The 20984-nt window shown below is 40.8% G+C and overlaps 1 protein-coding gene across 15 annotated transcripts in view; it reads right to left on the reverse strand.

The window, feature by feature from the left end:
* Window positions 1-20984, reverse strand: part of LOC140201331 (girdin-like) — a 279872-nt gene that overhangs the window by 183233 nt on the left and 75655 nt on the right. For all 15 annotated transcript variants that reach the window (XM_072265254.1, XM_072265249.1, XM_072265248.1 and 12 more), the window contains exon 5: window positions 6516-6574. In XM_072265254.1, the coding sequence (XP_072121355.1) occupies window positions 6516-6574 (59 nt within the window). The remainder of the gene's footprint in view (window positions 1-6515; window positions 6575-20984) is intronic.

Here is a 20984-nt window from a genome sequence, read left to right on the forward strand (position 1 = left end):
ACAAATTTATCCCTTGCAAGAGATCTCTAAACATCGACCACATGTCCATAGTACATTTCCCTGCAAAAACATCATCCCAATTCACACCCGCAAGTTCTAGCCTTATAGCCTCATAATTTGCCTTTCCCCAATTAAAAATTTTCCTGTCCTCTTTGATTCTATCCTTTTCCATGATAATTATAAAGGCCAGAGAGTGGTGGTCACTGTTCCCCAGATGCTCACCCACTGAGAGATCTGTGACCTGACCCGGTTCATTATCTAGTACTAGATCTAGTATGGCATTCCCCCTGGTCCGCCTGTCCACTTACTGTGACAGGAGTCCATTCTGGACACACTTAACAAACTCTGCCCCATCTTGGAACTAATCAGGTGCCAATCAGGTTCTGGAGTTGCAATACTAATCAAAGTTAATGTCACAGCTGTTCTCAGAGGGGACATACAGGAGGGCATACCCACTGAAGCCACACAGAAGGAGTTCAAAAACAAGAAAGGTCTAATACATGCTTTTGAATGCAGTTTAATCACAGAAGCCAGACTTCAGTCAAACTGATTCACTCCACATAATATCTAGAAATGGCTGAGAACAGTAATAAGTTTACAAGCAGATTCTGTTTTACAGCCATAAATTAGATGATTTGTCCTTAAGTCAGAAAATATAAAAGAATCACTTGATATGGTAACCTTCATAAGTATTGTAATGAATGGCATCAAATGCATATGAGACTGGTAATAAAAATTATTAAAAATGGAGAGAGTGACGAACAGATATATAGTATATATGTACAAGGAACTCTTGGATTTAATAATATTAAGGGAGCTTGATCATCTGTAGGGGTGTTTATATGTTGGGAGTTCTTAACTCAGAGACGGCCTGCGCAGGGAAAGTCAGGTAAACATAGAAACATAGAAAATAGGTGCAGGAGTAGGCCATTCGGCCCTTCAAGCCTGCACCGCCATTCAGTACGATCATGGCTGATCATTCAACTCAGAACCCTGTACCCGCCTCCTCTCCATACCCCCTGATCCCTTTAGCCACAAGGGCCATATCTAACTCCCTCTTAAATATAGCCAATGAACTGTTTTCTGTGGCAGAGAATTCCACAGATTCACCACTCTCTGTGAAAAGAAGTTTTTCCTCATCTTGGTCCTAAAAGGCTTCCCCTTTATCCTCAAACTGTGACCCCTCGTTCTGGACTTCCCCAACATCGGGAACAATCTTCCTGCATCTAGCCTGTCCAACCCCTTTAGAATTTTATACGTTTCAATCAGATCCCCCCTCAATCTTCTAAATTCCAGAGAGTATAAGCCTAGTCGATCCAGTCTTTCATCATATGAAAGTCCTGCCATCCCAGGAATCAATCTGGTGAACCTTCTTTGTACTCCCTCTATGGCAAGAATGTCTTTCCTCAGATTAGGGGACCAAAACTGTACACAATACTCCAGGTGTGGTCTCACCAAGGCCTTGTACAACTGCAGCAGTACCTCCCTGCTCCTGTACTCAAATCCTCTCGCTATGAATGCCAGCATACCATTCGCTTTTTTCACCGCCTGCTGTACCTGCATGCCCACTTTCAATGACTGGTGTATAATGACACCCAGGTCTTGTTGCACCTCCCCTTTTCCAAATCGGCCACCATTCAGATAATAATCTGTTTTCCTGTTCTTGCCACCAAAATGGATAACTTCACATTTATTCATATTAAATTGCATCTGCCATCAATTTGCCCACTCACCTAACCTATCCAAGTCACCCTGCACCCTCTTAGCATCCTCCTCACAGCTAACATTGCCACCCAGCTTCGTGTCATCCACAACCTTGGAGATGCTGCATTTAATTCCCTCATCTAAGTCATTAATATATATTGTAAACAACTGGGGTCCCAGCACTGAGCCTTGCGGCACCCCACTAGTCACTGCCTGCCATTCTGAAAAGGTCCCATTTATCCCCACTCTTTGTTTCCTGTCTGCCAAACAATTCTCTATCCACATCAATACCATACCCCCAATACCGTGTGCTTTAAGCTTGCATACTAATCTCCTGTGTGGGACCTTGTCAAAAGCCTTTTGAAAATCCAAATATACCACATCCACTGGTTCTCCCCTATCCACTCTACTAGTTACATCCTCAAAAAATTCTATGAGATTCGTCAGACATGATTTTCCCTTCACAAATCCATGCTGACTTCGTCCGATGATTTCACTGCTTTCCAAATGTGCTGTTATCACATCTTTGATAACTGACTCTAGCATTTTCCCCACCACCGATGTCAGGCTTACCGGTCTATAATTCCCTGGTTTCTCTCTCCCTCCTTTTTTAAAAAGTGGAGTTACATTAGCCACCCTCCAATCCTCAGGAACTAGTCCAGAATCTAAAGAGTTTTGAAAAATTATCACTAATGCATCCACTATTTCTTGGGCTACTTCCTTAAGCACTCTGGGATGCAGACCATCTGGCCCTGGGGATTTATCTGCCTTTAATCCCTTCAATTTACCTAACACCACTTCCCTACTAACATGTATTTCCCTCAGTTCCTCCATCTCACTAGACCCTCGGTCCCCTACTATTTCCAGAAGATTATTTATGTCCTCCTTAGTGAAGACAGAACCAAAGTAGTTATTCAATTGGTCTGTCATGTCCTTGTTCCCCATGATCAATTCACCTGTTTCTGACTGTAAGGGACCTACATTTGTCTTAACCAATCTCCTTCTTTTCACATATCTATAAAAGCTTTTACAGTCAGTTTTTATGTTCCCTGCCCGCTTTCTCTCATAATCTTTTTTCCCTTTCCTAATTAAGCCCTTTGTCCTCCTCTGCTGGACTCTGAATTTCTCCCAGTCCTCAGGTGTGCCGCTTTTTCTGGCTAATTTGTATGTTTCTTCTTTGGAATTTCCCTTGTCAGCCACGGGTGCACTACCTTTCCTGGTTTATTCTTTTGCCAAACTGGGATGAACAATTGTTGTAGTTCATCCATGCGATCTTTAAATGCTTGCCATTGCATATCCACCGTCAATCCTTTAAGTGTCATTTGCCAGTCTATCTTAGCTAATTCACGTCTCATACCTTCAAAGTTACCCTTCTTTAAGTTCAGAACCTTTGATACTGAATTAACTATATCACTCTCCATCTTAATGAAGAATTCCACCATATTATGGTCACTCTTACCCAAGGGGCCTTGCATGACAAGATTGCTAAACTAACCCTTCCTCATTGCTCAATACCAAGTCTAGAATGGCCTGCTCTCTAGTTGGTTCCTCAACATGTTGGTTCAGAAAACTATCCCACATACGTTCCAAGAAATCGTCTTCCTCAGCACCCTTACCAATTTGGTTCACCCAATCTATATGTAGATTGAAATCACCCATTATAATTGCTGTTCCTTTATTGCACGCATTTCTAATTTCATGTTTAATGCCATCCCCAACCTCACTACTACTGTTAGGTGGCCTGTACACAACTCTCACCAGCGTTTTCTACCCCTTAGTGTTATGCAGCTCTACCCATATCGATTCCACATCCTCCTGGCTAATGTCCTTCCTTTCCACTGCTTTAATCTCCTCTCTAACCAGCAATGCCACCCCACCTCCTTTTCTTTCATGTCTATCCCTCCTGAATATTGAATATCCCTGAATGTTGAGCTCCCATCCTTGGTCACCCTGGAGCCATATCTCTGTGATCTCAACTATATTATAGAAACATAGAAAATAGGTGCAGGAGTAGGCCATTCGGCCCTTCGAGCCTGCACCGCCATTTATTATGATCATGGCTGATCATCCAACTCAGAACCCCGCCCCAGCCTTCCCTCCATACCCCCCAATCCCCACAGCCACAAGGGCCACATCTAACTCCGTCATTAATATTCATTAATAACTATCTGCACATTCAATTCATCCACCTTGTTACAAATGCTCCTTGCATTGACAAACAAAGCCTTCAGGCTTGCTTTTACAACACTCTTAGCCCTTATACAATTATGTTGAAAAGTGGCCCTTTTTGATTTTTGCCCTGGATTTGCCCACCTGCCACTTTTACTTTTCACCTTACTACTTTTTGCTTCTACCCTCATTTTACACCCCTGTATCTCTGCACTTGTTCCCATGCCACATTAGTTTAAATCCTCCTGAACAACAGTAGCAAATGCTCCCCCTAGGACATTGGTTCCAGTCCAGCCCAGGTGCAGACCGTCCTGTTTGTACTGGTCCCACCTCCTCCAGAGCTGGTTCCAATGCCCCAGAAATTTGACTCCCTCCCCCTTGCACCATTTTTCAAGCCACGTATTCATCTTAAATATCCTTCTATTTCTACTCTGACTAGCACATGGCACTGGTAGTAATCCAGAGATTATTACCTTTGTGGTCCTACGTCTTAGTTTATCCCCTAACTCCCTAAATTTACCTTGTAGGACCTCATCCTTTATTGCTTTATTATTAAACTTAATAATAAATTTGTGCTCTTTTTGCAAAAATAGAGCAAACCTACTTCAATAATTATCACCTAATTAGTCTTCTCTCAACTGCATGAGTTTCAGCACAACTAATTGGCTCCAGATCTTTCCAGAGCCTTTGATGAAAAGGATGTTTTCAGAAGGCAATGAGGATGACAGTCCTTGATAGTGAGGCAGCACTTAACCAAGTATGGCATCAAGAAGCTTTGCTGATAATGAAGTCAATAGGCATCAAAGAAAAAACTCTCCAATGATTAGAGTCATACAAGGTTGATTGATGGAGGTCAATAATCACTTCAGGAGCTCTTTAGGGTAGTGCTGGTCATCTTCAACTGTTTCATCAGTGACCTTCTTTCCAGAATAAGGTCAAAGTGATGAAACTGACTTACGATCACACTCCTCACCAAATAAAACAGTTCATATGTTTGCATGCAGCAAGACCTAGCCCTAGACCTTTGACAATGCAATAATAAATGGCAACCAAGATGACAATTTTTATGCATTGGGCAGTGAACTTACTGCCTTCAAAATGGTGATGGAAACAATTGGGAATTGCACCAATTAAGTTGCAGTGGACAATTGGGGGAATAGGATTACTTTACTAGGAGCCAACACTGACTAAGTGGGCTCCTTTCTAAGCCTGAACAATTCGTTCATATGTCCCTAATATTGCCAGGCAATGACTAACTCCAACAAGTGAGAGTTTAACTAATCAACTATCCTCAACAATACCAAATCCACTGCATTGACATCCTGGTTGCCACCATGTACCCAAAAGTCAGAAGCTCGGTAACCTTTTGAGTAATTTACTTCTTGACTCTTCAAGGACTATCCACCATCTACGTACATGGCAGAATTAGGAGTGTGATGGACTACACCAATTACCCGAATAAGTGCAACTCCAACAACTTTGAAGAAATGTTAATTATCCAGCAGTCTACTTGGTAAGTACAGTATTTGTAATCCGGACATTAGTTTCCTCCTCCACTAACACATGGTGGTTTCACTATGGACAATTCATAAAATGTTTCATAGTTATTTGCTGTCATTTCCACTAGCAGCTACTAAACCTGCAACCTCTACTATTGAGAGGGATAGAATTCAGGCAGATAGGAAAATCAGCACCCTGCAGTTCCTCTCTTAGTCATTCACCATCCTGATATGCTGTTCTTCCTCCACTTTTGGAATTCCTACTATAACAATATTATGGAAGTACCTTCACATGAAGGACTGCAAAGATCCAAGGAAGAAGTGCACCAGAATTTTCTCACGGGCTATTTGAAATGGCCCTACCAGCAATTCTAGATTTGGGAAAAAAGGAAATGGGCACATATAATCCTGCCGGCAATATGTTCTGAAAGTACTCATTAGGCTTGTAGCAGCTTGGATCATTTATCAAGTGTGGGTTGTGCAACTGACATTTTAAAGTAGTTCAAAAGCTTTTCATACCAGCTTAGCTTTCATCACAAGTCATTTTAAAATTTAGCAATAGAAAATACCTAAAAGCCTGTATAAAGAAAATTGGGCAGCTGAGGTTGAGAGATAACCAAGTGCAGTTTAGAAAATTATTATGGAGACTTTTAATGATAAAAGCAGTCAGAAGGATTTGGAACTCCAGAGAAATAGACTGTGATACCAGAAGTCTGTGTCCTCAAACCAAAAGAGAATACAAATAGCAAGCTCAGTACAGAGTACAGTAAACACTTTGACTGGAGGACCTCAGCGGTAAAATGGAGTTACAGGCCAATTCTGAAATTCAAATTTTTTTAACATTAGTTATAATACATGAAGAACTATACTGTATATTTAACATATGTCTATCCTGTAAAATTTTGGCAGGGGAACTAAAAGAGATCTGCTTGTAGCTTCTTTATATTTAACTCTAGGTACTCACATTTTGATGTCAAAGAAGGATTTACCAAGCAAGACAAGATGAAGAAATCGTGTGTGGCGATATTATAAACAAACAATGATGATATCTTCATGTCCATAAGGATATTAATTTTAAACACATTTCAATACCATCCAAAAAGCTGGTGCTTTCTATTACTGAAAAGAACAAAAGTCACTGACCTGAACTGTGCAACCTAGTAGAAGCAGGAGGAGCTTCTTCATCTCATTAATTCCACAGTCTGAAATAGATAAAATATCACTGTAAACTGCCTGTATTAAGTTTTGTGGGATAAGTTCAAATAAGTAGCCACAAATGAGTTGAATTGTTGAAAAATCTGCTGCTGTTAATTGTAGTGCAATCGGTTTGATGAAATGTAACCAAAAGGTATCTCCACAAATTCGTAATGACTACAATTACTAAAGCTTTAACAAGAACATCACAAATTAACTGAAAATACCATAGACATTATTTCGCTTGTGAACTTAAAATGTAAGAGAAAAAAATCCTTATTTTGGCAAAAATAGATTCCCAACAGCATCCAAATGCAGATTACCATTGTAAACAAAACAATCTTAATGTCATGACATTGGGAAGAATTCTCAAATTTCCATGATCTGTCATGCAATTAATTCCTGTTATTTATTGTCCTTCATATTCTGAATTGGAACACTACAATTCTTTGGAAATAAGTATTTGTCAGATCCAAGCCATCATCTTCTTGACAAACGTTATTAACCTGGGCAACTGTATTTTACTGCATATTTTGAAATAAATTTCTAATTTAAACTTAAGATACTCAAATAAATCTGAAAACTAAAGTCATTGGTATTGAATGATCAAAAGACAATGGAACAAAATTGTTGCTCGATCGAGTCTATGCAATCTACTTAGCATGCAGAGTCATACTAGAGTGCATATAACCCTTAAGTGATGTCACATCCACAAGACTACCGTGTACAAACCCCTTCCTTCATAACTGATCACCCTGCCTACTTCACTGGCAAAGTCCCTACTGTCATCACATTCCTCTTCCACCTCCCAACCCAGCAACTGACAAATTAGTTCAAGTAAAGCTGAGAAACAGGAAAGGTATGGCCACATTAGTGGGATTGTATTACAGACCACCCAATAGTCAACGAGACTTGGAAGAGCAAATCTGCAGAGAGATAGCAGACAACTGCAGGAAACATAAAGTTGTGGTGGTAGGGGATTTTAATTTTCCATACATTGATTGGGACTCCCACACTGTTAGGGGTCTAGATGGTTTAGAGTTTGTAAAATGTGTTCAGGAAAGTTTTCTAAATCAGTATATAGAGGAGATGCAATATTGGATCTCCTGTTAGGAAACGAATTAGGGCAAGTGACGGAAGTCTGTGTAGCGGAGCACTTTGGTTCCAGTGATCATAACGCCATTAGTTTCAATTTGATCATGGACAAGGATAGATCTGGTCCTAGGGTTGAGGTTCTGAACTGGAAGAAGACCAAATTTGAAGAAATGAGAAAGGATCTAAAAAGCGTGGATTGGGACAGGTTGTTCTCTGGCAAAGATGTGATTGGTAGGTGGGAAGCCTTCAAAGGGGAAATTTTGAGAGTGCAGAGTTTGTATGTTCCTGTCAAGATTAAAGGCAAATTGAATAGGAATAAGGAACCTTGGTTCTCAAGGGATATTGCAACTTTGATAAAGAAGAAGAGGGAGTTGTATGAAATGTATAGGAAACAGGGGGTAAATCAGGTGCTTGAGGAGTATAAGAAGTGCAAGAATATACTTAAGAAAGAAATCAGGAGGGCTAAAAGAAGACATGAGGTTGCCTTGGCAGTCAAAGTGAAGGATAATCCAAAGAGCTTTTACAAGTATATTAAGAGCAAAAGGATTGTAAGGGATAAAATTGGTCCTCTTGAAGATCAGAGTGGTCAGCTTTGTGCGGAACCAAAGGAAATGGGGGAGATCTTAAATAGGTTTTTTGCGTCTGTATTTACTAAGGAAACTGGCATGAAATCTATGGAATTGAGGGAATCAAGTAGTGAGACCATGGCAACTGTACAGATTGAAAAGGAGGAGGTGCTTGCTGTCTTGAGGAAAATTAAAGTGGATAAATCCCCAGGACCTGACAGGGTGTTCCCTCGGACCTTGAAGGAGAGTAGTGTTGAAATTGCGGGGGCCCTGGCAGAAATATTTAAAATGTCGCTGTCTACGGGTGAAGTGCCGGAGGATTGGAGAGTGGCTCATGTTGTTCCGTTGTTTAAAAAAGGATCGAAAAGTAATCCGGGAAATTATAGGCTGGTGAGTTTAACGTCAGTAGTAGCTAAGTTATTGGAGGGAGTACTAAGAGACAGAATCTACAAGCATTTGGATAGACAGGGGCTTATTAGGGAAAGTCAACATGGCTTTGTGCGTGGTAGGTCATGTTTGACCAATCTGTTGGGAGTTTTTCGAGGAGGTTACCAGGAAAGTGGGTGAAGGGAAGGCAGTGGATATTGTCTACATGGACTTCAGTAAGGCCTTTGACAAGGTCCCGCATGGGAGGTTAGTTAGGAAAATTCAGTCGCTAGGTATACATGGAGAGGTGGTAAATTAGATTGGACATTGGCTTGATGGAAGAAGCCAGAGAGTGGTGGTAGAAAATTGCTTCTCTGAGTGGAGGCCTGTGACTAGTGGTGTGCCACAGGGATCAGTGCTGGGTCATTGTTATTTGTCATCTATATCAATGATCTGGATGATAATGTGGTAAATTGGATCAGCAAGTTTGCTGATGATACAAAGATTGGAGGTGTAGTAGACAGTGAGGAAGGTTTTCAGAGCCTGCAGAGGGACTTGGACCAGCTGGAAAAATGGGCTGAAAAATGGCAGATGGAGTTTAATACTGACAAGTGTGAGGTATTGCACGTTGGAAGGACAAACCAACGTAGAACATACAGGGTTAATGGTAAGGCACTGAGGAGTGCAGTGGAACAGAGGGATCTGAGAATACAGATACAAAATTCCCTAAAAGTGTCGTCACAGGTAGATAGGGTCGTAAAGAGAGCTTTTGGTACATTGGCCTTTATTAATCGTAGTATTGAGTTATTATAAGAGCTGGAATGTTATGATGAGGTTGTATAAGGCATTGGTGAGGCCGAACCTGGAGTATTGTGTTCAGTTTTGGTCACCAAATTACAGGAAGGATATAAATAAGGTTGAAAGAGTGCAGAGAAGGTTTACAAGAATGTTGCCGGGACTTGAGAAACTCAGTTACAGAGAAAGGTTGAATAGGTTAGGACTTTATTCCCTGGAGCGTAGAAGAATGAGGGGAGATTTGATAGAGGTATATAAAATTATGATGGGTATAGATAGAGTGAATGCAAGCAGGCTTTTTCCACTGAGGCAAGGGCAGAAAAAAACCAGAGGACATGGGTTAAGGGTGAGGGGGGAAAAGTTTAAAGGGAACATTGGGGGGGCTTCTTCACACAGAAAGTGGTGGGAGTATGGAATGAGCTGCCAGACGAGGTGGTAAATGCGGGTTCTTTTCTAACATTTAAGAATAAATTGGACAGATACATGGATGGGAGGTGTATGGAGGGATATGGTCCGTGTGCAGGTCAGTGGGACTAGGCAGAAAATGGTTCGGCACAGCCAAGAAGGGCCAAAGGGCCTGTTTCTGTGCTGTAGTTTCTATGGTTCTATGGTTCTAAATAAAACAGTATCAGAATCAGAATCAGGTTTAGTATCACCAGCATGTGTTGTGAAATTTGTTAATTTAGCAGCAGCACTTCAATGCAATACATAACATAGAACAAGAAAAAATAATAATTAAGTAAATCAATTACAGTATACATATATTGAATAGATTAAAAATCATGCAAAAACAGAAATAATACATATTTAAAAAGTGAGGTAGTGTTCAACAGTTCAATGTCCATTTAGGAATTGGATGGCAGAGGGGAAAAAGCTGTTCCTGAATTGCTAAATGTGTGCCCTCAGGCTTCTGTACCTCCTACCTGATGGAAACAGTGAGAAAAGGGCATGCCCTGAGTGCTGGAGGTCCTTAATAATGGATGCTGTATTTCTGAGGAACTGCTCCTTGAAGGTGTCCTGGGTACTTTGTAGGCTAGTACCCAAGATGGAGCTGACTAAATTTCAACCTTCTGCAGCTTCTTTCGGTCCTGTGCAGTAGCCCCTCCATACCAGACAGTGGGGCAGCCTGTCAGAATGCTCGCCACAGTACATCTATGGAAGTTTTTGAGTGTATTTATTGACATGCCAAATTTCTTCAAACTCCTAATAAAGCATAGTTGCTGTCTTGCCTTCTTTATAACTGCATATATGAATATATGTTTGCGATCACACAATTTAAGCTGTCTAGTTTTCAACCAAAAAGGAATTCTGCCATATTTGGTAAAAGAACTGGCAAACAGAATATTTAACTGTTTTTCATAGACTAAATATGCATAAATCCTCAGCAACACAATTCTATTGTTATCAATAAAAATGAATTATTAATTGGAAAACTGAATTGTTGAGTACCTACTTTCCACATAACCTCTCAAGCTACCAGCCCATATAGGCAAGGAAGAGTGAACAGAAACTCTTGTTCAGCATTGTATACTATTGGAAAATTTTTCCAAGAGATTATACTTTTGTATGCTGAGCCTAGGTCTCATGTTAAAGTATTTGGCTGCAACCCAACACTGAACTTGACTTGTATCTATGGAGTTTTAGTTCTGCAACAGATCCATTTATTTTAAAGTCATGCTCAGTAGACTTCCTCCCTAATGATCTATTTTAATACTTGTGAACAGGAACCTGAAACAACAGGTGGACTTCCACTTCTCAAATTACTGCTGAACTCCTAACGTCCTGACTCTTTTTCCCTCAGGTGTTCAAGCAGAACTTGACACCCAAATAAGTCAAAAAAAGAACAAAGACTGTGACATCCAAATAAACTGTTTAGCTAAATAGATAACAAGAATCAAATTCAAGTACAATCACCATGGAGATAAGATGTGGTAGCCATTTCTGAAACAAGGCCAGGAGACCACTAGAACTCAGAATTTATCAGAAAAAACATAGTTAATGTCTACAGCAAGAAGGAAGATCGTACACTGACTTGTCCCTAATGACTACACCTGTGAGAAGTGTATTCAGCTGCAGCTCCTTACAGACTGTGTTAGCGAACTTTTGGATGACCATTAGATCATTCGGGAGACTGAGAGGTTGGTAGACAGAAATTACAGGGAGGCAGTCACAGCTAGGTTGAAGGAGGCAGGTAATTAGTGAACTGTCAACAGAAGGGAAATTTGCAAATTAACCTTTCGGAAATCCTGCACAAGAACCCCAGAGTTCCTTTGCACCTCACTTTTTGTATTTTCTCTCCATTTAGAAAATAGTCAACCCTTTCATTTCTTCTACCAAAATGCCTGAACATACACTTTCCAACACTGTATTTCATCTGCCATTTCTTTACCCATTCTCCTAAGCTGTTAAAGTCCTCCCAGAGCCCCTCTACTTCCTCCACCTACCTTCATATTGACAACAAACTTTGCAACAAATCCATCAATTCCATATTGACATATAATGTAAAAAGAATCAGTCCCTAAAGGTAATTTGCAGATTGAGTCTGTGGTGAGGAAGGCTAAAGCAATGTCAGCATTCATTTCAAGAGGACTAGAATATAAAAGCAAGGATGTAATGTTGAAACTTTATAAAGCACTGGTGGGGCCTCACTTGGAGTATTGTGAGCAGGCTTGAGCCCCAGAATCTGCTGAAACTGGAGAGAGTTTAAAGGGGATGCATGAGAATGATTCCAGGATTGAATGGCTTGTCACCTGAAGAGCATTTGATGGTTCTGGGCCTGTATTCATGAGAATTAGGAAGAAAGAGGGGTGACCTCATTGAAACCTATTGAACAGTGAAAGGCCTTGATAGAGTAGATGTGGAGAGGATGGTCCCTGTGGTGGGAGAGTCTAAGGCCAAAGAACACAGCCTCTAGAGAGGTGTCCTTTTAGAACAGAGATGAGGAGGAGTTTCTTTAGCCAGAGACAAGTGAATCTGTGGAATTCTTTGCCACAGTTGGCTATGGAGGCCAAGTCTTTATGTAGATTTAAGGCAGAGGTTAATAGATTCTTGATTGGTCAGGGCATGAAGGGAGATGAGGAGAAGGCAGGAGATTGGGGCTGAGAGGAAAATTGGATCAGCCATGATGAAATGGCAGAGCAGACTTGATGGGCTAAATGGCCTAATTCTGTTCCTATAACTTATGGTCTTATAACACCTTCAGTCCTGTACACCATTTTCAATTTTGTCTGTCTTTTTTGTTGCAAGTCATCCTGTTGACTGCAATTTTGCACTATCAACAGTCTCTACTCACTACACATTACCTCTGTTTGTGAACCAGCTTCCTCATCTATCATCTTTCCTATGATAGTTCTTGCACTGAAATATACACAGCTCAAGGACACTATCACACCATGCTCAACCTTTTGATTCCAACATCTGCCTCCACAACCTCTCCACTAACTGTTCTGGCACTCAGGTCCCCATCCCCCTATAACTCAAGATTAAACTCCACCAAGCAGCATTAAGAAAACTTCCTGCTAGGATACTAGTCCCCCTCCAGTTCAGATGCAAACCATCCCTTCTGTATAGGTCCCACCTTTCCTGGAAGAGAGACCAATGATCCAAAAATCTTATGCCCATCCTCTTACATCAACTCCTTAGCCACTTTTTAAACTGTATAATCTTCCTAGATCTGGCCTCACTAGCATGTGGCACAGACGGTAATCCTGAGATCAGAATACTGGAGGGCCTGCCCTTTAATTTAGTACCTAGCACCCTGACCACCCCTCTCCCACCCCCACCGGGTCAATATCCAAAGTTATATACCTGTTGTTGGGGGTAGTGGTGCACTGGTTCCTTAACCCCTTTCCCTTTCCTGACTCTCACCCAGTTTCCTGTGTCCTGCATCTTGGGTGTAATTACCTCTCTATGATGCACTTTCTCACAGCTGTAGTCATCAGAGACACTGTCTTCCTGTCTTCCCACATCCTGCAAGAGAAGCATTCAACTATACTGCTTGGCATCTCTATTATCCTAGCTGAGCAGGTAAAAAAAAATGAGCTTTGCTTTTCTTTTGCTTTCTCTGACTGAAGCCTTTCTTCACTGAAGCCTTGAAGAGCTAAAGCTTCAAGATCATCTAGCTCCATCCATTCAGACAACAGCCACTGTACTTGCCCCTGCCTTCCTTTAATTTGCTCTTGCTAATCATTCCCAAATGCTGATTGGTCGCTGGTCAAAGTTCTTTTTTGTTACAGTGACCTGCTGCTGTCTTTTGTACTTGGGCAGTAGACCTAAGTGAAGTCCCCTCCTCTCAAAACTTCTGATATCTGGATTGGCTGCTGGTCAAAGCTCTTTTTTTTACTCTCCCTTTGTGCTGGATCACCCAAAGTGCAGCACCTCACACTCACTCAGATTAAATTCCATCTGTCATTTCCCCACCCATATCTACAAATGATCTATATCCTACTCGATTCTTTGGCATCTTTTATATCAGTGGTCCCCAACCACCTGGCCGCAAGGAAATCATATGATTTGGCGATATGAAACAATATGAGTCAGCTGCACCTTTCCTCATTCCCTGTCACACCCACTGTTGAACTTGAACACACACGAGCTCATTACGCACGCGTCATCCATGTCAGCGCGGGAAGAAGATCAACTCCTCGAGCTTGCAAATGACAGCAGGCTGAAAAGTATGTTTGACATAACATCTCTGCTGGCATTCTGGATCAAAGTCAAGGCTAAATATCCTGAGATAGCCACGAAAGCACTGAAAACGTTGCTTCCATTTCCAACATATCTCTGTGAAGTGGGGTTTTCTGCAATGAATGCAATGAAAACTAAATTGCGGAATTGACTGGACATAAGGAAACCCCTTCCAGCATCGCTGTCTCTTATCACCCCTCGATGGGACCGTCGTGTTGCAGGGCTCCCACTGATTCAGCGATATTGGTGTGTTGCAATGATTTTATATGTTCATACGAGGAAAGTATGCACTGTGTGTTTAATATCCAAACGTTACTTAGAATGTTATGATGCTATTGACTTATAAGTGACTTATAATTTACTCACTATATTCATGTGAGGAAAATATGCGCTGTGTGTTTAATATTAAATTCGTTAGATAAACCCTTTTAGAAACAAAATTGAGCGTATTAGCCACTTATAAGTGACTTATAGTTGACCTATCACCTATATTCCGGTCGTGACCAACACCTCCCCCCCCCCAAGGGTTGCCAACTGTCCTGTATTAGCCAGGACATCCCGTATATTGGGCTAAATTGGTTTGCCCCATATGGGACCGCCCTTGTCCCATATTTCCCCCGCTAAGGTACAGCATTCCTATGAAACCTTTTGTGCTGAAATGGTGTAAAGCGAAGAGGCAATTACCATTAATTTAATATGGGAAAAATTTTTGAGCGTTCCCAGACCCAAAAAATAACCTACCAAATCATACCAAATAACATATAAAACCTAAAATAACACTAATATATAGTAAAAGCAGGAATGATATGATAAATACACAGCCTATATAAAATAGAAATAATGTATGTACAGTGTGGTTTCACTGAGCAGAATCGGCAAAAACTATTTGTAGAAAAAAATTGGCACATACACGCACGCACACGTAATGTATGCGTGCATGCGCACACAGGTGCCCGCGCAAGGCTTCATGATCATGGTAGTCTTTCTCAGGGTAAACACAGTGAGAATGTTGGCAACCCTACCACCTCCCCCACCCCCGGTCAGCCAGTCTGCAAGAACATTGTCAATATTAAACCAGTCCACGCTGCAAAACAGGTTGGGGACCCCTGTTTTATATAATGCAGAACATCGCCAATTTATGTGTCATCTGCAGACTTAATATGTTTTAATTCAAATTACAAGTAGTCGCAGACCTCTATCCAAAATAAGATCCATCCACTGCTACCCTCTGTCTTTTAAGGGCAAGGCAATTGATGAACAAATTAATGAAAGGTTACCATGTAAGCCTCTGTCATCTTCTTCAGATATTTGTTTCTTCATGTCTTTGTTTGCATAGGAGAGGCAGCAAGTGCAGATAAGGTGACACAGAAAACTTTTTCAATGTTCGAAAAATAATTATCAGTGAACAACGTTACATTCTTAATATGGGTAAGGCGATTTCTTTTTAAATGAGGAAGCCCTCATACACGTTTACCTCAAGGGATGAGAAAATTGCTCCAGATTTTTAGGCAGCCAAACATTAAGGATGATTGCAAGCTTAGTATCACTCAAGAGAACTCAGGGGTCTAAAGGGATATTCAAAGGCCAATCATTCACTGGTGTGATATCACTTTGTTTCCCCTCTTCTTGTAAGAAATAACCTGTACATCGTCGATAATGCCCATTCATAACGTTAACAGCAAGAAAATGACGGACAACATACAAATTTAAACACAAATTGCCCTTATTCTTACCTTTTACAAAAGCCTGTTCTCTGTAAAGATGTATTATTTCCTTCAAAGACATTCATTGCGCATTTATTTATATTAGGGTTCAAATACAAACACAATACTTATGTCTTAGCACATGCAAAATAGGCAACTTTCACTTTCCAAGATATCTTCCAGCTAAATTCTCAGCTATGTGTAGGCAGTTAGTAAAATTTTCAAGTGAGACTGGTAAATAACCATTAGGTGGAATAGTAATTGTTGCAGATGACGTCAGAAATTTGAAAAGGAATATGGATAGGTTAAGTAAATGGACACCTCCATAAAAGCTGGAGTTCAATGTCCGTCAAAGAGAAATAAATAGTTAAAAGAAACAAGGAATTGGAGAGGAGTGAGAAGATTTTTAAAGTACACAATTAATTTAAAATCAATGATCAGATACAAAAAGCAATGAAAAAAGCTGCCACTAGCATTAGAAAGTCTGCAGAAGAGATTAACTGGGATATAACCATATAACAATTACAGCACGAAAACAGGCCATCTTGGCCCTTCTAGTCCGTGCCGAACTCCTACTCTCACCTAGTCCCACCGACCTGCACTCAGTCCATAACCCTCCATTCCCTTCCTGTTCATATATCTATCCAATTTAACTTTAAATGACAACATTGAACCTGCCTCAACCGCTTCTGCTGGAAGCTCGTTCCACACAGCTACCACTCTCTGCGTAAAGAAGTTCCCCCTCATGTTACTCCTAAACTTTTGCCCTTTAACTCTCAACTCATGTCCTCTTGTTTGAATCTCCCCCACTCTCAATGGAAAAAGCTTATCCACATCAACTCTATCAATCCCCCTCATAATTTTAAACACCTCTATCAAATCCCCTCTCAACCTTCTACGCTCCAAAGAATAAAGATCTAACTTGTTCAACCTTTCTCTGTAACTTAGGAGATGAAACCCAGGCAACGTTTTAGTAAACCTCCTCTGTACTCTCTCAATTTTATTGACATCTTTCCCATAATTCAGTGACCAGAACTGTACACAATACTCCAAATTTGGCCTTACCAATGCCTTATACAATTTCAACATTACATCCCAACTCCTATACTCAATGCTCTGATTAATAAAGGCCAGCATACCAAAACCTTTCTTCACTACCCTATCCACTTGAGAATCCACCTTCAGGGAACTATGCACCATTATTCCTAGATCCTTCTGTTCTACAGCATTCTTCAATGCCCTACCATTTACCATGTATGTCCTATTTTGATTAGTCCTACCAAAATGTAGCACCTCACATTTTTCAGCATTAAACTCCACCTGCCATCTTTCAGCCCACTCTTCTAACTGGCCTAAATCTCCCTGCAAGCTTTGAAAACCTATTTCATTATCCACAACGCCACCTATCTTAGTATCATCTGCATACTTACTAATCCAATTTACCACCTCATCATCCAGATCATTAATATATATGACAAACAACACTGGACCCAGTACAGACCCCTGAGGCACACCGCTACACACCGTCCTCCAATCTGACACACAGTTATCCACCACTACTCTCTGGCGTCTCCCATCCAGCCACTGCTGAATCCATTTTACTACTTCGATATTAATACCAAACAATTGAACCTTCCTAACTAACCTTCCGTGTGGAACCTTGTCAAAGGCCTTACTGCAGTCCATATAGACAACATCCACCGCTTTACCCTCGTCAACTTTCCTAGTAACCTCTTCAAAAAATTCAATAAGATTTGTCAAACATGACCTTCCACACACAAATCCATGTTGACTGTTCCTAATCAGACCCTGTCTATCCAGATAATTATATAAAACCATCTCTAAGAATACTTTCCATTAATTTACCCACCACTGACGTCAAACTCACAGGCCAATAATTGCTAGGTTTACTCTTAGACCCCTTTTTAAACAATGGAACCACATGAGCAATATGCCAATCCTCCGGCACCATCCCCGTTTCAAATGACATTTGAAATATTTCTGTTGGAGCCCCTGCTATTTCCACATTAACTTCCCTCAAGGTCCTAGGGAATATCTTGTCTGGACCCGGAGACTTATCCACTTTTATATTCCTTAAGAGCACCAGTACTTCCTCTTCTTTAATCGTCATACTTTCCATAACTACCCTTCTTGTTTCCTTTACCTTACACAGTTCAATATCCTTCTCCTTACTGAATACCGAAGAAAAGAAATTGTTCAAAATCTCCCCCACCTCTTTTGGCTCCGCACATAGCCGTCCACTCTGATTCTCTAAGGGACCAATTTTATCCCTCCTTTTGCTATTTATATAACTGTAGAAACCCCTTGGATTTATTTTCACCTTACTTGCTAAAGCTGTATCTTCTTTTAGCTTTTCTAATTTCTTTCTTAAGATTCTTTTTACATTCTTTATATTCCTGGAGCACCTCATTAACTCCAAGCTGCCTATATTTACTGTAAATCCCTCTCTTTTTCTGAACCAAGTTTCCAATATCCCTTGAAAACCATGGCTCTCTCAAACTTTTAACCTTTCCTTTCAACCTAACAGGAACATGAAGATCCTGTACCCTCAAAATTTCACCTTTAAATGACCTCCATTTCTCTATTACATCCTTCCTATAAAACAAATTGTCCCAATCCACTCCTCCTAAATCCTTTCGCATCTCCTCAAAGTTAGCCTATCTCCAATCAAAAATCTCAACCCTGGGTCCAGTCCTATCCTTCTCCAGAATTATATTGAAACTAATGGTATTGTGATCACTGGACTCGAAGTGCTCCCCAACACATACCTCCGTCACCTGCCCTATCTCATTCCCTAACAGGAGATCCAACACTGCCCCTTCTCTAGTTGGTACCTCTAGGTATTGCTGCAAAAAACTATCTTGCACACATTTGACCAACTCCAAACCATCCAGCCCTTTTACAGAATGGGCTTCCCAGTCTATGTGTGGAAAATTAAAATCTCCCACAATCACAACCTTGTGCTTACTACAAGTATCTGCTATCTCCTTACAAATTTGCTCCTCCAGTTCTCGGTCCTCATTAGGTGGTCTATAATACACCCCTATAAGCATCACTACACCTTTCCTATTCCTCAATTTCACCCAAATAGCGTCCCTGGACGAGTCCACTAATCTATCCTGCCAGAGGACCGTGTTATATTTTCTCTGACAAACAATGCAACACCTCCCCCTCTTGCCCCTCCTATTCTATCACACCTGAAGCAACGAAATCCTGGAATATTTAGTTGCCAATCACACCTCTCCTACAACCACATTTCACTAATAGCTACAACATCATATTTCCAGGTAACAATCCATGCTCTAAACTCATCCACCTTTCTTACAATGCTCCTAGTATTAAAATAGATGCATTTAAGAAACTCTCCACCTCTTACTCTCTTTTTATCCTTAGAGGAGCAAACAACTTTGTTATCTTTTTCTTCCTTGTCCCCTACATCTTTGGTCTGAGTGTTCCTGATAAATGCAACGCATTTATCCTCCACCTCATTGCATTCCTACTCTCACTGTTGCGTAGCACAGGCAGTAATCCCGAGATTACTACCTTTGCGGTCTTTTTTCTCAACTCCCTATATTCTCCTTTCAGGACCTCTCCCCTTTTCCTACCTATGTCATTGGCACCTATATGTATCACGACCTCTGGGTCCTCTCCCTCACACTTCAGGATATCTTGGACGCGATCAGAAATATCCCAGACCCTGGCACCAAGGAGGCAAACTACCATCCGGGTCTCTGGACTGTGTCCACAGAATCACCTAACTGACCCCCTAACTATCAAGTCCCCTATTACTACTGCCCTCCTCTTCCTTTCCCTATCCTTCTGAGCTACAGGGCCGGACTCTATGTCGGAGGCACGGCCACTGTTGCTTTCCTCAGGTAAGCTGTCCCCCCCAACAATACTCAAACAGGAGTACCTATTGTCAAGGGGCACAGCCACTGGGGTACTCTCTATTACCTGACTCATCCTCCAGGATGTTGCCTGGATAGAGGGCTATAAAAAAAGATTGAGTAGGGTGGGTTTATTCTCACTGGAACAGAGTGACTTTTTAGAGATTGATAAAATGATGATGTAAGGAGTCTAACCAGTCTTTGTCGAAGGGTGGGGAATCTAAAATAGAGGGCATTCGTTTAGAGAGGGGAGAAGTTTCAAGGAGATCTGAGGGAACATTTCCTCACAAAGGGTGGTGGTTACATGGAATGAGCTGCCAGAGGAAGTAGTAGACACAGATACAATTACAATGTGAAAAATACATAGGGCCAGTTAATGGATAGGAAAGAAGAGAAGAATACAAGTGGGTAAATATACTACCATGGTTAAGTGCCACAGATAGCAAGGGTAAGTTGGGCTGAAGGACACATTATTTTGCTGTAAAACTATAGGGCTGTAATGACCTTCACTTCAGGATAGTGAGATTGTATGTGGGCTGCAATGTTTAACAAGTCTGGAGCCTTGATCAACTAAAGCAATTGTACTGTGTTCAATTTTCTGCACCACACTTCTGGTAGGATGGATGATCTTGATGTGGATTCAGTGTAGGTTCACCAGAATAGAGGATAATTTCACAAAGGATATTAAAAATCTGAACTCTCTTAAAATGCAATGAATACTGACAGTATCAATAAATGAGTGGTGTTACTTAAGGGAATGAAAATAAATCTATCTTTATAGATGAGACATTGATAAGTCATAATTTAACTGAACTGAGGAGCACACCTGAGAAGAATTGCCTCCTCCAACTACCATGTTCCTAATTGTGGAATACAATGCAACAGTGATTTAGAAGAATTAAGTGAGTATTTACCCCATTCAAAATAAATTACTATACAAAATACAGGCAGAAAACTATAAAGGAAGCTATAAAATCTCATGTTTAGAAAACAATAATGAACTTGTACTTAAAAACGATAACTTTCAAAAAACATTTACATGTTCCAAAAACAAGCTGGAATTTGGCAATACTTTTCTGTGTCAACATTCATAATACAATGTTAAGTTGAGGATACAAATTTCTTATCCACAGTTTTAACATACGACATAGAGAGGTGCAGCACAGGTACGGGCTCTTTGGCTCACCATATATATGCCAAACATGATGCCAAATTTAAAGTAATCCCTTCTGCATTCATTTGATCCGTATCCCTCCATTCCCTGCACATTCATGTGGCTATCTAAACGCCTCTTGAACA

This window comes from Mobula birostris, chromosome 8 (genome assembly GCF_030028105.1).
Source record: "Mobula birostris isolate sMobBir1 chromosome 8, sMobBir1.hap1, whole genome shotgun sequence".
Lineage (NCBI taxonomy): Eukaryota > Metazoa > Chordata > Chondrichthyes > Myliobatiformes > Myliobatidae > Mobula > Mobula birostris.